Source organism: Ailuropoda melanoleuca, chromosome 13 (assembly GCF_002007445.2).
Source record: "Ailuropoda melanoleuca isolate Jingjing chromosome 13, ASM200744v2, whole genome shotgun sequence".
NCBI classification, from domain to species: domain Eukaryota; kingdom Metazoa; phylum Chordata; class Mammalia; order Carnivora; family Ursidae; genus Ailuropoda; species Ailuropoda melanoleuca.
In genome coordinates, this window is record NC_048230.1 from 61,074,995 (window position 1) to 61,088,916 (window position 13,922).

The 13,922-nt window shown below is 53.1% G+C and overlaps 1 protein-coding gene across 6 annotated transcripts in view; it reads right to left on the bottom strand.

Annotated features, from left to right (window-relative positions):
• Positions 1 to 1,625: 1,625 nt before the first annotated feature.
• TOX2 (TOX high mobility group box family member 2) overlaps positions 1,626 to 13,922 on the bottom strand; it is a 144,526-nt gene continuing 132,229 nt past the window's right edge. For 5 of the 6 annotated variants that reach the window (XM_034641484.1, XM_034641483.1, XM_034641486.1 and 2 more), the window contains 6 exons: positions 9,766 to 10,005; positions 7,235 to 7,462; positions 6,722 to 6,802; positions 5,683 to 6,078; positions 4,857 to 4,987; positions 1,626 to 2,594 (listed from right to left, as the gene is read on the bottom strand). In XM_034641484.1, the coding sequence (XP_034497375.1) occupies positions 2,558 to 2,594; positions 4,857 to 4,987; positions 5,683 to 6,078; positions 6,722 to 6,802; positions 7,235 to 7,462; positions 9,766 to 10,005 (1,113 nt within the window). In that variant the 3' untranslated portion in view covers positions 1,626 to 2,557. The remainder of the gene's footprint in view (positions 2,595 to 4,856; positions 4,988 to 5,682; positions 6,079 to 6,721; positions 6,803 to 7,234; positions 7,463 to 9,765; positions 10,006 to 13,922) is intronic. The other variant, XM_019797656.2, reaches the window with a different exon arrangement.

Below are 13,922 nucleotides of genomic sequence, written 5' to 3' on the forward strand. Positions count from 1 at the left end.
ATAATTTTATAACTAAATATCCCCGATTTCCTTCTCTGCCTCCCCAGCTGGACCTAAGCTCCTAGGGGTGGGATCTGCGTAAGACTCCCCAGCGTCCCTGTGCTCGGCTGGGGCAGAGAGGAACTGCTCACCTGGCTGTGTTCTTGCAGAACGAACACCTGGAATTTTAGCTCGGTGGCCTCGTAAGAGTAATCGGAAGGCGCTTCCCTGCGGTGTTGCCCATCTTCCAAACTAATGCGGAAGTTCCTGTGGGCCCTCCAGGGAGCGATTAGCGCTGGACCATCTTGGGACCAGCCCCCTCTTCCTCCTGGGGTCTGGAGGCTCGGCCTTCACCCAGACCATGCCTCTGCTGCGATTCCAGTGTGTGTGAGGAGGTGCGGGGTGGAGGGATCTGAAGCAGGCGCGTGGGCCCGGGAAGGGCCGGCTCTTTGGACAGCGGGATGGGCTGCGGGGGCTGCCGATCCATCCTTCCAGTGCCGGGATCACGGCTCTAGGGTCTAGGCCACAACACGAGGCCTCGAAGTGTGGCGGGTCCAGACCACAGACTGGCCTTGGCAGCTTGGGGGTGCCACAACCCCTCACACCAGCAGGCAGGGCATTTAGACTCAGCTTGGGCGCTCTGAGTGCACGCGGACACCTGCAGAGGCAGTGGCGGGAGCCTCTGCTCAGAGGCCAGAACCTGAGCGCCTGGCGCTCATTATTTTGGGTTGTCCGCATGGATCCCAAGGATGCTATTTTCTCACACGTAGAAGCAGGAGTCGAATATTAAACTAAGTCATCACCGTGTTACTGACAAGCTCTGTTCAGGAAAGGAAATTGTAACCACATGAAATATTTATGCTTCACATTGCAGTGATGCTACGGGCAGCGTGTTGTTTTTGTTGTTGGTCTGGTTTTCTTTTTTCTTTTTCCAAAGTGGATTACAAAATGCCCTCCAGTGAGGAAACTGCGCACAGAGAGACCGCGCGCCAGCCCTGGGGCTGTTTTCTGGGAGAAGGGAGGTTTCGAGATCACAGAGGGAGAGGCCCTGAGAGCCGACAGGGGAGGGGGGAGGCTCCTCCGTCTGGGTCACTGGCCTCCACCCCAAAACAGCCATGTCACGAGGCCCAACAGGGGCAGCTCCCAAAAGCTCCTCCATACCAAGAAACTGTTATTTTTCCAGATACGGTTAAATTGTCACATAATTATTACTTTTGTTGTTGTTGTTAAGTATCACCACCTGACATCTGTCAGGAAATCTGGGTTAGAGTCCCTTGTCTGGGCTGCCCCCTTACATTCAGGTGTGGAGAAGCCCCCCACACCCCGCCCAGGGCTCCCTGAACCCACCTCTCACCTCCAGCAGACGGGGAGCCTGCCCCCTGTACGCCCAGCGCTCTGTGCCCATAATCCCTGCTCATCACCAGGACGGCGCGTGTGGGCGCCATTGTCCTCCTACTTCTGGAGGTGACCACACTGAGGCCGGCGGGGGGCCCGCTGTCCACGCAGACCCTCTGGGGGAGTACATGGCAGGTGAGGCGTGACTCGAATCCCACTGACGTCAAGGGCTCTGTCACTTGACAGACCTGCCACCAAATCCACGTCGGAAGGCCTGGGTCTGGCTTACCAAGCGCATGAAGAGACAGACGGATTTTCAACTTTTCTGAAGTTTTATTATAAAGAAACTGAGAGAAGCACTGGGCACCGGGACGGACACTTGCCAGGGCCAGGAAACACCTGCAAACAACTTTAAGAACCAAAACCCAAACCAAACCTGAAAATCACACACACGTTATGATAAACTGCATTTCTGTTCTCAACTTTGCTTCATAAATAGACAAAAGTTGTTGTTGGCAATTTTAAATAGACGGAAACAGGGTTAAAAAAAAAAAGCGCAACGTCTCCAAGTGTGGCTCTGAGTGGCCCAGCTCTCGCTGTGACGGGGGAGGAGACGGATAGGCAGCTGCTTTTGTGCACGTCTCCCTCCAGAGAAAACTTAAAAAAAAAAAAGTTGCTAAGGGGTCATATAAAATGCTTTTCACCTTAAAGGAAACTACTCCCCTCCCCCACAGAATCATCCCGTCGATGTCTGCAGCACGTTCTAACACACTTAGTCAACTACTTACACGGAGCCAACGGTTGAGAGGTTTGGTGATCTTTGTTCACACTGTAAAACCGCATTTGCACGTCCTCGGCCGGGCGGCCCGGGCCCATGCATCTGGGGGTGGGATTCGGTCGGAAGGCGGCCCCTCCGGGGGCAGCCCCCGGAGCTCGGGCTGGGGCCGGACGTCCAGACACAGAGTACGGTGTGCAGGGCGAGGAGCGGGGTCCACAGTAGCCCTGGAGCAGGCAGGTGGGGGGCAGAAGGTTCTCGCAGGTGCTGTGGGCGGGCGGCGGGCGGCGCCTCTGCAGGGTCTGGTGGGAGGTCGAGGAAGAGACTCGGCCCTGGGGCGTCGTCGCTGTGTCACTGCTCTCTTCCCGGTCATCCTGCTTCCTGCCCAGGCTTCCCTTCTGCTGTGGGCCCTTCAGGCTCTGAGCAGTGCCCCTCCAGCAAGCCTCAGGGAGGAGAGGGGAGGCGGGATTAGGTGAGGTAGAGCGATTTATCCCTGGGGAGCAGGCTGGAGAGAGAGGAGGGGCCGTCAGAGCCGTGGAAGCCCAGCCAGGCCCAGGGGGCGCCAGGCCATCTGCTCGCTAGTCTTCACCCCCACCCTGGACGGGCGCTGCCCCTCTGAGAACAAGTGGAGCACGCGTGCGGGTCTCTCCCCGACAGATGGGCCACCAGCTGAACCAAACTCCCCTCCTGGAACCCTTGCTGGGGACCACTGGGTCCTCCGGGCTGGGAGAAGGTGGCCGTAGCACCTCTGCCCTTCAGAGAAGCCGGTCCCAACACCACCATCGCTCTCGGGTCCTTCTTAGTCATTAGAATCAGAGGAGGGCAGGTGCCTTTTGTGTTTTAAAGTAGGAGGCTCAGTCATCAAGAGCCAGGGGGACCTTGAGGGCATCATGCCAAGTGACATAAGTCCAAGGAAGATGAGTCTCGAGTATTGGATGATCTCACTTCCATGGGGAATCTAAACAAATCCCAGACCAAGCTCGCAGGTGGAACAGAATGGGGGCCGCCGGGGTGGGCGTAGGTAAAACAGGTGTAGGGTCAAAGAGCATAAACTTCCAGTTGTAGGATGAATAAAACTTGGGGATGCCATGTACAGCGTGGGTGCACAGTTAATAATACTGTATATTGTAAGTTTCTGTATTTGAAAGTGCTAAGAGAGTAGATCTTAAAGGTTCTCACAGGACAAGAAAACCATTTATAAGTGAGTGGCCACGGATGGTGGCTAGACTCACAGTGGTGGTCAGTCCCCAGCACATACCAGCCTCCTGCGGAGCGGTATGTCATATGCCTGCAACTCATATGCCACTTCTCCCTCAGTTTAAAAAAATTAAGTAAAGTAGGGCACTGCTGTGGTCTGCCCTCCATGTCGGGGGGAAGCTTGGACACGTTCCATAATGTCCATTAAAGAGCCCCCACCCCCACACTCTTGACTTTGGGAAGGGAGCCTGCTGCAGGAGTGGGGGGGTGGGAGGGTCTGCACCTGCCGGGGGTGGGGAAGGAGATTCCGGCTGAGCTGAGCTGCCCCCCCAGGTAGACTCTGTCACCGGGCCCGGGCCGTCAGCCGTGGAGCACATGCCATGTCTGCTGGCTCACTGGAGGGCTTGGCTGGGTGAGGAGCAGAAAGGCCAACAGCTGGGGCTAGGAGCAGCTGGAGCATGGCGCAGAGACGGCCGCCTGTCCCCCACACGCCACTGTCTAGGGTGTGGAGCCGCTGCTGGGACCACAGACCCCAGGGGCGGCCATGGGATTGGTTCTTGCCAGGGGGATGGGAGTCAGGGTTGGCGGGTAAAGAACTGGGTGCCCTCTCCACCCCATTTTCCTCTTCTGCTGGCTGACATGAGAGGTCACTGTCTCTTGGAGCAGGAAAACCTTCGAGAGGAAGGGCAGCAGGCATGGCGCTGAAGGGCTAAAAGGCTAAGAGTGCAGGATGGGGGAAAGGTCTGGAGAATGAGGTCCACATAAGGGCCAGGGAGAAGCCAAGTGGCTTGGGGGGTGGCGTGCTAGAGGGGGTGCTGGGCTGTAGTAGTGGGGGTCCCAGTAAGGTGTGTGACTCCTGGTGTTGGCTCGTTCGCCCTTCTCCTAGGGTGCAGTGGATGCCGGGGGTGACTCCTGCAGATCCCCTTTCCTGTCCTGCCAGCTGCCTCTGTTCCAGAGAGCTGCCTCGGCGGGATGAGAGCTGCCTCGTCTAGCAGCTACAGTCCCTGGGGCAGTCCACAGCCCGTGGCTGACTGACACGGGGACAAAAAGCCCTAACCTCAAGGTGGGACCCAATCAGTGGTGCCCTTTGTGCACCAGAGCTCCTGGTGCGATCAGGCCAAAGCGAGTCTCTGGCTGAGAGCGCACTCTCGCTGCCTCCTCCCCTGGCCCTGGCCCTCCTCCCTGCCTCCCTTTCTCCCGCAAGCCCTCCCTCAACATCGTCAAGGGCGCCCAAACCCTGCTGCCCAGGCTCTGGTTCTAGGGAGCCCGACCAAAGGCGGATGACCCATCCATGAGTGTCACAAGGCAGCGCTTGTGAGAAAGCCAGGATGGCAGGAGAGACAGCCAGACTGAAGCGGGGCCCTTCCCCAAGCGAAGCCTTGGCCTCAGACCTGCTGAGTCCTCCTGGGGTCTCGCCTTGTTCTGCGTCTTCTCGTGAAGATGGCAGGCAGCCAGCAGCCACGAGGCACGGTCACCGGGCCACCATGACCCGCGGGGCCTCGCCTCTCCCCATCCCTGGGCGGCCCGTGCCCCCTCTTCAGCAGCGGTGGACGCCGCGGGGAGGACCCACCTGCACGTGCTGACACCACACTCCGCACTGGGGTAACTGCTGTCCCAGTCTCCTCCGCTGCTCGGGGGGTTGGACGGGCCAGGTGAGCGGGGTCCCGAACTGCCGGGGAACTCGGAGATGTGAGGGAAGTCCTGCCAAGGGGGCAGGAGGCGGGTGAGCAAGGGAGAGATGGGGGGGTGCACGGCGCAGGCGGCAAGTGGGGGCGGGAACTCTACACGCCCGTGGGAGTTCACGGACACACTTCCTCTGGCTTCTACGAAGCCTCCCCTCTGCCTCTCTCTCCGCCTGGAATGCTTCTTCCTTCTCCCTAGCAGAGCACCTTTTGGAAAACTGAACCCTTCTAGCTGCATCTGGGGGGTGAAGGGCTCTGCTTTCAAGGGCCTTTCCTTTTCCAGCCTCAGTTTCCCACTCTGTAAAATGGAGTGCTGAGCCACGCGAGTCTTGTAACAGCATCTGTGGAACAGTCAGTGGGGTCAGGCCTCCAAGGCTCTGGGGAGAGCCAGGGCTTGGGGCTGATCTGGCAGAAGCTGCATGGCCTCAGCCCCGCGGGCCAGAGAGCAGAACTGGACAGAGGATAAGAGGAGGAGGGCCTGGGAGAGCCTAAGACTCTGAAGACTCTGTCTGGGAACTTGTCAACTGTTCACTGCAGCCAGTGCATCTCAGGCTAGACCCATTTCCCGGATGTGGTGACCGAGGCTCAGAGAGGTAGGGTGCTGAGGCCGAGGTGACGCTGCCGGTGAGGGCCGGGGCCGGTATTTGAAATCCCGGGCTCCCTGCCTTTCCCAAGAGAGTCCTGAAGAGCATGTCCCCACTGCGCCCTGCTTACCTGTGGCCCTGGAGGTGAGGGGCTCATAGCCAGCTGCACCTGCAGTGCCATGGGAGTGGGCAGGACCGGAGCCTGGGGGGCTGGAGACATGCTAACAGGCGGACTGAGGAGGGCGCCCTGGGCGTGGGGCGGCAGTGGCAGCTGCTGGTGCAGTGGGGGGCTGAGCGGGAAGGAGGGTGGCGGCGGCGGGGACGCGCTCAGGCCTGGCAGCAGGGACTTGGAGCCCAGCGTCCGGGCCAGGCTGGCGGGAGAGGCCCCGCTGCGGAAGGCCTGCAGGTCCGACGGCGTCAGGAAGGAGGCCAGGCCTGGCACGGCATACATGGGCTGCTTGGGTGGCAGCATTTTGGCCGGCGGGTTGGCCTGAGTGCCCTTGGTCTCACTCTGCTCCGGGGAGCCCTGCAAGGAGACAGACACCGGGCACTCTGGAGAAGACAGATAAGCCAGAACATGGGCCGTGAGACCAGCTGGGTCTGCAACCCACTGACAGAGTCCCAGGCTGGCTCGCTGGCCCCTTGGCCGGGAGCTACAGACTAAGCAGAGGTAATCCCAGGTCCTCAGTGCACTTGGCTCTGACCACCTCCTGCATTAATTCCTGGGGTTCCCCTGCCTGTGAGGAAGCCCGGGCTCCTCAGTCTGGCTCGTGAGGCTAGCCTCATCCAGCTGGGCCATCCTCTATGTGCCTCTCCAGCCTCTACGCCTTTGTACGTGCTGTTCCCTCAACTTGGACCACCCTCCCTGCTTGGTCCTTTGTGGCCTGACCCACATGCCATGTGCTCTGTGACAGCTTCCAGACAATGCCCCTAGGCTCATCATTTCAAGCAAGCTGCTTAACCCCACTGAATGATGGGTTCTTGTTGGAAGAATTAAATGAAACGAAATGCACGTAAAGTGCCTGGCATGAGCGTGGCACACAGCAGGTGTATGGGACAAGTGACCCCATTATGCTTATCCGTCCTTTCCAGGAACTACGGTGTTGACCATTCCTGTGGGCCTCGGTGCCCTGCTTATCAGGGGCTGGGCCGATGGCCCAGGGTGTTACCTTGGAGACGAGGCTAGCCCTGTAGGCCGCCAGAGCCTTCAGATATTCCTTCTTTGCCGCTTCCGTCTTTCTCTTATAGGCCTGAAAAATCCAAGACATGGGCAACATTGGGGAGAGGTCAGGTGATCAGCTGGAGGGCCCGCAGTCGGTAGCTGGCATTTGCCTCTGAGCTGGTTTTCTGCTCCCTGTTCCCCCTGGACGCCCTTGAGAGGGGCCAGGGGCGCACGCTCAGTGGGAGAGGAAGCTCTGGCCTGGACTCCAGGCTGGCACGGTTGGAGAGACAAGACAGACTTACAGAAGAGGAAGCAGGAATCAGAACGGTTATGTCCCTAGCAAACGCAGCTGGCAAACAGCAGACTGGGAAGGGCTCTAGCCTCCCAGCTTACAGATGGGCAAACTGAGTCTAGGAGAGACCTCTGCAGGAGGATTTTCCTGATTTCAGACATTCCAAGTCTGTCACTGGCTCCAGGACCTCAAAGCCCCAGGGAAGGGCCCTGAAAGGGACAGACTCACCTGCTTCTGCTCCTCCCCCAAGCTGTCCCACATGGAGGCCACGATTTTGGACACGTCCCCGAAGGTGGCACTGGGGTTCTGTCCCTTGATGGCAGCCTGAGTGTCTCTGAAGAAGAGCGCATAGGCGGACACAGGCTTCTGTGGCTCGTTGGGGTCCTTCTTCTTCTTCTTCTTTGGGTTCTTGGTCTTTTTTCCTGGGTCAGTTGAAGGTCTCTTCTCTCCCGACATCTGCACAGGTGAGAGGAGTCAGAAAAGCAGAGACGCCAAGGGCCTCCCACCACAGCGTCTGCACCCCAGCCTGAGGTGGAAGGGACCTTCCTCAGCACCCCCAGCACCTGCCAGTCCATCTCTGCGCACGTGCAGCCAATGGCGGGCTGGCCACCAGCTGGGTTCCAGATCGGCAGCGTGGGCCACACTGTCATGCTCACTGCTCCCTGGGTGAGGAATGCAAAGGACAAGCGCACACGCGTGCACACACCCACACCCGTCTAGGGTAGGAGCTAGGAACCCTGGGGTGTTGGTTCAACTCATGAATGAAAATCAGCCTGGTGGCAAAGCTGATTCAAAGAAATACGAGAGAAACTGCCCTACAGAGTGATGAAACGATCACGTTTAGGGCTTTTAATCTTTCCTCCCAGGCAGAAGTCATTTGCATCTCTACAGGGAAAAATTAATTTGCCTTATAATCAATCAGACAAAAATTGTTTACCTCTCTGCCACTTCTTTCCCAAGGTAACATCTACCTTTGCAGAGCATAAAATCCCCTAACGGATCATGAGTAATGCATCACAACAATGGTATATTCTCCTAGAGAATCTGGGGTTCCCGTGTAGTCTGTAGACAGTGGTACGCCACGGAAAGCGTGCACAGCCTGTGCGGGGCCCTATTTCCAAGTTTTGACTACATCAATTTTTCTTAACCGTTCTCCCTTCTTGTGATCACAAATAATCCCCAAAGATGATCCTTAATCACAAAAGATCGGCGTCTTCCACCAATTTTCAGGTGTGTGACTTGGGGCAGGGGGCTTAGTGCCTGGGGCCCTGTGAAATGGCTGGACGGGAAAGAGGTTATGTGACCCGGTGGGTGCGGCCTCACTCTGGACGCCCGGCCTCGGAAGCAGGACCGCAATCCTGTGAGCGTGCGGCTCAGGGCTTGTGGAATGGGAACCGTGTAGGGATGCTCGCCAGACTCCGTGGGTCACCGGTAGGACCCTCAGGCCACACGGGGACCAGGAACTTTGGTCAAAGGCCCTGGATCCTGCAGTGAAGACTGTCAGTCTCTGCACCAAGTGGATGAAGGTGACACCAGGAAAGGACAGGGCAGCAGCGGGCCGCTGGGCCAGGTTCAGGCCTCCGTGTAGCCATGCTGCATCTGTCCTGACTCTCTGTGCAGCCAGACTGACATAAGCTCTCTGGGGCCTTGGTTTTCCCATCTGCCAATCGGAGAGGACAGGTCTCCACCACACAGGGCCGTCATGAGAATCCCACGGGTTAATGCTCGTTATGTGCTTAGAACAGTATTCGGCCCCAACAGTGTCGGTTAAATAAAAAATAAAATAAAAACGGCTCCTGCCTGGCCTACTGTGGAGACCAAGTTATCCTGGGGATGAAGCTGGGTGGGATCCAGGGGCACCCACCCAGCCCAGGCAGTCAGGGTCCCTGCCAGGTGGCGCGGGTGCCATGGTCACTGCCCCGGGGATCTGCAGGGCCACCGTGTGGAAAGGGGTGAGAGCCCTTAGGAAGAAGAAAGGGAGGAGGGCGTTGGGGGATCAAATTTAGATTCTGGCACAGGCTCATTGGAACAGTGCCAGTGAGCGCTGCCATCCCTGGCCTCTCCGGCCTCTATTTTCTGCCCCGGTAGGACAAGATGCCTTCCAAGAGCCAGTAAGATTTGTCAGTGCAAGGAAGGACAAGCCTGGACAGCTGGTGACCCCTCACCCCTGACGTGTTCTTCAGAGGCAGGATCATCCATGACTCCAGGGATGCTGAGGGGGAGCAAGTCCCCGGGGGGGGGGGTTCAGTTTCAGTGCTGCCCAGGTATCCTCTGCTGGGCCCCACAGCTTTGTCAGAATACCTTCTCCTGAAAGGCCAAAGTGGCCATAAGACATGACCCTGAGGATCTCGCTGATGCCATCAATGTCACTGAAATGACCCAGTGGCCACTGAGGACTAAGACTTAACCCATTTTCACAGGATTCTCTCATCTGCCCCCTGGCCATTGGTGAGCGTTGTCTCTGCTTCATACACAAGGCCACGGGAGCGGAGGGGCACAGCGTGGCAAGGACGCACCGCAAATCTAGCAGCTGCGGCCAGAAATTCCAAATTCTGAGCCAGACCATCCCCACTGACCGGGGGCTCCAGCCGGCGGGCCCTGTTCTACCTGCTGATTTCCTTCCTCTGTGTCTGCCAGCAAAGGATACGGTGCTACTCTTCCGGTCTGGTCTCAAGGCGGGTGATGCCCATTTCCATGCAGGGCCCACCCACCTGCTGACGGGAGGGCATCTTACGGCCCTGTGTGGCCACCCTACCTACCTTGAAGTGTGCTTCTGATTCCTCCTCCTGAGTTGAACTGGAGGGGGAGGGCGTGGCTGACTTGCTCCCCGGGGGTGATGGGGAGCTGTGGGCAATGCCGCTCCGGATGCCCATCTGAGAGATGAGCTGGGACTGGCTGAGGGCACTCATGTGGCTGGCCAGCATCGCTGGGCGGCCCAGCAGGGGCCCCGGCCGGCCCGAGTCGTAGGCGGCGACCTCCGAGTGGACCATCTCCTGGATCTAAGAGAGGAGAACAGGGCACAGCGAGTCAGAGAGGACCTGCCTGCCACCATCGCGTCTGCACGGCCGGCGGGGCTCAGACGAGGTGCAGGCGGATGAGGAGGGTGGCCGGCTCCACTGTAAGCTGCGCTTCCCCAGGCCCGGGTGAGTGTGGCCCTTCTACTCCGACCCCTGTGAGATTCAGGGCACCTGGGCGCAGCCTCCTCGACTGCTTGCCTTCTGTTGAGATTCACCCTGGACAGACGGTCAGCGGTGCAGCCCTTGCTAGAGAGCTCAGGCCAGCAGCGAATTTATCATTCAATGACATCGAATCTTCCCTCCTGGAACACGGTGTGTCTCTTCATTTATTCACTGTGGGGTCCGGCAACAAAGAGCGCAGAGGCTCGAAGCCGACTGCGTTTTGAAGCCTGGTTCGGCCACTTATAAGCTGGGTGACTCTGGCTAAGTTACCTAACCTCTCTGTGCCCCAGTGTCTTCCTCGGAAAATTGCGGATAATAATTAAACCTACCTTCAAGGGTTGGTTAGGACGAAACGTGCCTGGCACCTAGTAAGCCATATGTTGTGTGATGGTTTGTTAAATACGTACAATAAGTAAATCCCTTAATAAAGCTATGTACTTCTCTTCCTCTAAGTCAGTAATTTTCTTATTAAATCTTCCCTATGATATTTCTAACTGGTTATTTTGGGAATATAAGAAAGCTACTGATTTTTCCTACAGGCAGTGCCCACACTAAACACGTATGTGAAACAGTGTGTCCTTTTCACCTAAATATCTTAAATATACACACACACACTGTGGAGCGAGGCATACCAATCTGCACACTCTTATAATTATTTTTATTGCCTTTGCATCTGTGTTTATTTTCCCTTTGTTAATCCTAACACCGAGTAGCTGTGTTTTCATTAGGCAAGCTCATGGATTTTCCCATTTGATTATGTGGGACGTTTGAGTCTCCTCAAAAGAATCAAATTTCAAATTTGTTTATCACTTCTCTGTTTTCTAATTCCTTAATATCTATTCATCTTTATCTTCATTAATTACATCTTCTGATTCTAAAAGATGCGTGACTGTTGTTTCCACCACCACCCCCATTTTGGTCACATTTCTAATTCATTATTTCCATTCTCAACGTTTAGAAATATGTGTAATGCCATGAAGTTGCCTCTGGGCATGACTTTGACATTTCTCCTAGACTTCGCCATGTAAGATTTTCGTTCATGTTCTTTTCTGCGCGTCTATTTCAGTTTTTATTTTCTTTCATCCAAGAGTTATTTAAAAAACGTTTTGGAAAAAGAAAGTTTTGAAATTTCTAAGAGGTTCATGGTTTTGTTTGTTTCTTTTCCCTTTGCTACTAATTTCTAGTAACAAGTGATCAAAGGACACAGTCTGTGCTACTTGCAGTTTTGAGACTTCGGTACGGTTTCTTTGGGATCCAGGTAGATTTATACTTTGGCTTTGTGCCACAGCCCTCAGGAACAGAGCGAGCTTTCGAGCTGGTGTGCAGATTAACCTGTTCCATTAGTGGCCACGTGGGATGATTTTGATTCCTTCCTTACTTTTTTTAGCATGTCTAAGTTGCCTGCAACTTTTCTGCCTCCATCACAATCTTCCTGCAACACTTAAAGTGCTTTGTTTGGGGGAATTTGATGGTTTTTATTGCAAAAAGAAAACTGCCAGTTACATCTTCATTATGGACTGAATGTTAGTATTATTACAAAGCGTCTCCCTTTTTGCCTTTAATTCAGTGGAGTCTCATCTGAACATCGCCACCCTTGCCTGGATATGTATTTGTTTGAATTTGTCTGGTGTGTCCTCAGTTCTGAGGAACTTTCTCTTTTAGGTTTCTTTTCACTTCCATTTTTTTGGGGGGGGTTATCTTTGGCAAATGCTGGCATTTGTGTTATGTGCTTTTTGAAAGACTGATTTTCATAATATTTTCCATGGCTATTTTGGTTCCCATACTTTCTTGAGTTACATATATAAGTTAGTTTACATAAATATATACTTCTTAAACTGTCTACTTCATCCAGATTTTAGCACTAATAGTATATCCCTACAATAATATTACCATATTTTTAACTTGCTTCTATGCTTTTTGTAGTTAAATTTCCAAGTGCAATATCGTGAATGCATGTTGCTTTTTAAAACTTTACTTCTCGGGGCGCCTGGGTGGCAGAGCGGTTAAGCGTCTGCCTTCGGCTCAGGGCGTGATCCCGGCGTTATGGGATCGAGCCCCACGTCAGGCTCCTCTGCTATGAGCCTGCTTCTTCCTCTCCCACTCCCCCTGCTTGTGTTCCCTCTCTCGCTGGCTGTCTCTATCTCTGTCTTATAAATAAATAAAAAATCTTAAAAAAAAAACTTTACTTCTCAAAGGTTTATATGTTTTAACTATCTACCCAAAGAACCAGTTCTTATATTTAAAAAAATCAATTTGACAAGTTTTGTGATAATTAAATTTTGCTTTTCTATGAATGTTGACCTCGGGTATCACCAGTGGCTTTTTATGTAGCTTTCAAATTAAATAATTTATTTATACTTTCACATTTTCTTTTCTAATAATATTAGTATCTAGGGCAGAGGTTCAAACAGGGACCATTTGCTGAGAAAACTGGCAATGTCTAGAGACGTTTCCAGCTTCCACAACTGGTGTGTGTGTGGAGGTGGTGTTACAAGCATCTAGTGGACAGAGGTCAGGGATGCTGCTGAATGTCCTACAATGTGTAGAATGCCCCCTACACACTCCCCATTTACACAACAAGGTATTATGTATCCCAAAATGTCAATTGTGTTGAAGTTGAGAACCCCTGCTCCAAACTATGATTTTTCCCAATGAGGAACATTTTAACTGCATCATATAAATATTTTAAAAAATATTCCACAACTGAAGATTTTATTTTTTACCTGAAGTTATTTGGAGGAGAGTCCTTATTTAATGTATCCTTTTGTTATTATGACCAGAAAACATGATTCCTAGAATTTTATCTTTTTGGTATTGGGGTTTTCATTATGGCTCAGTGTACGATCATCTTTTGTAAAATGTTCCTGTGCATCTGAAAGTGTATGGATGCTGTAATATACACGTTTCTCGTCTATTCAATAAACTGTTCTGACTGCTTTAGCTGTGAGATCGCAAGAAAAATGAGTTAAGGCAGCTCCCACTGCTCCTGTGTCCCCTCAGTTTCTTTATAGAATTTAAACAGGTTTCTTCATATATATTGATGTGACGTTTCATTCCTAGAAATGTTCCAGAATGCTATATTTTCATGATGGCTTCTCCTTCTGATTAAAAAAAAAAAAATCTTCTTCGTCTCAATTAATGCTTTCATCTTAGATCTGACTTCACCTGTGACCCGTTTCTCTCTCTGTGTTTTTCCATTTTCCTATTGTTCTTCACCACTTTAAGTGTGCATCTTGTAAATAGCGTATAGGTAGATTTTGGTTCTGAGCTCTTACTTTTCATGAAATATATATTTTATTATTATAGTAATCATAAAGAAACCCAAGAAACAGACTTCGAGCGCACTGTTTCAAAGAGTAAAAGATTTTACAAAGAATTCGATTAAAAAATGGACAAAGAACCTGAATAATATTTTGAAGACATACAAGTGGCCAACAGGTTCAGGAAAAGGTGCTCAACAGCACTCAGCATCAGGGAAATGCAAATCAAACCACAATGCGCTACCATCTCTCATCTGTTTGAACGGCTATTATAAAAAGATAAGAGATGCTGGGCGTGGAGACTACTTAAAAAAAAAAGTTAAGAGATCAAAGCGTTGGCAAGGCTGTGAAAAAGGGGGACCGTTGTGTGCTGTTGGTGAGAACGTAAATTGGTGCGGCCACTATGGAAAACAGTCTAGAGGTTCCTGAAAAAATTAAAAATAGAGCTACCATGTGATCCAGCCATACCACTCCTGG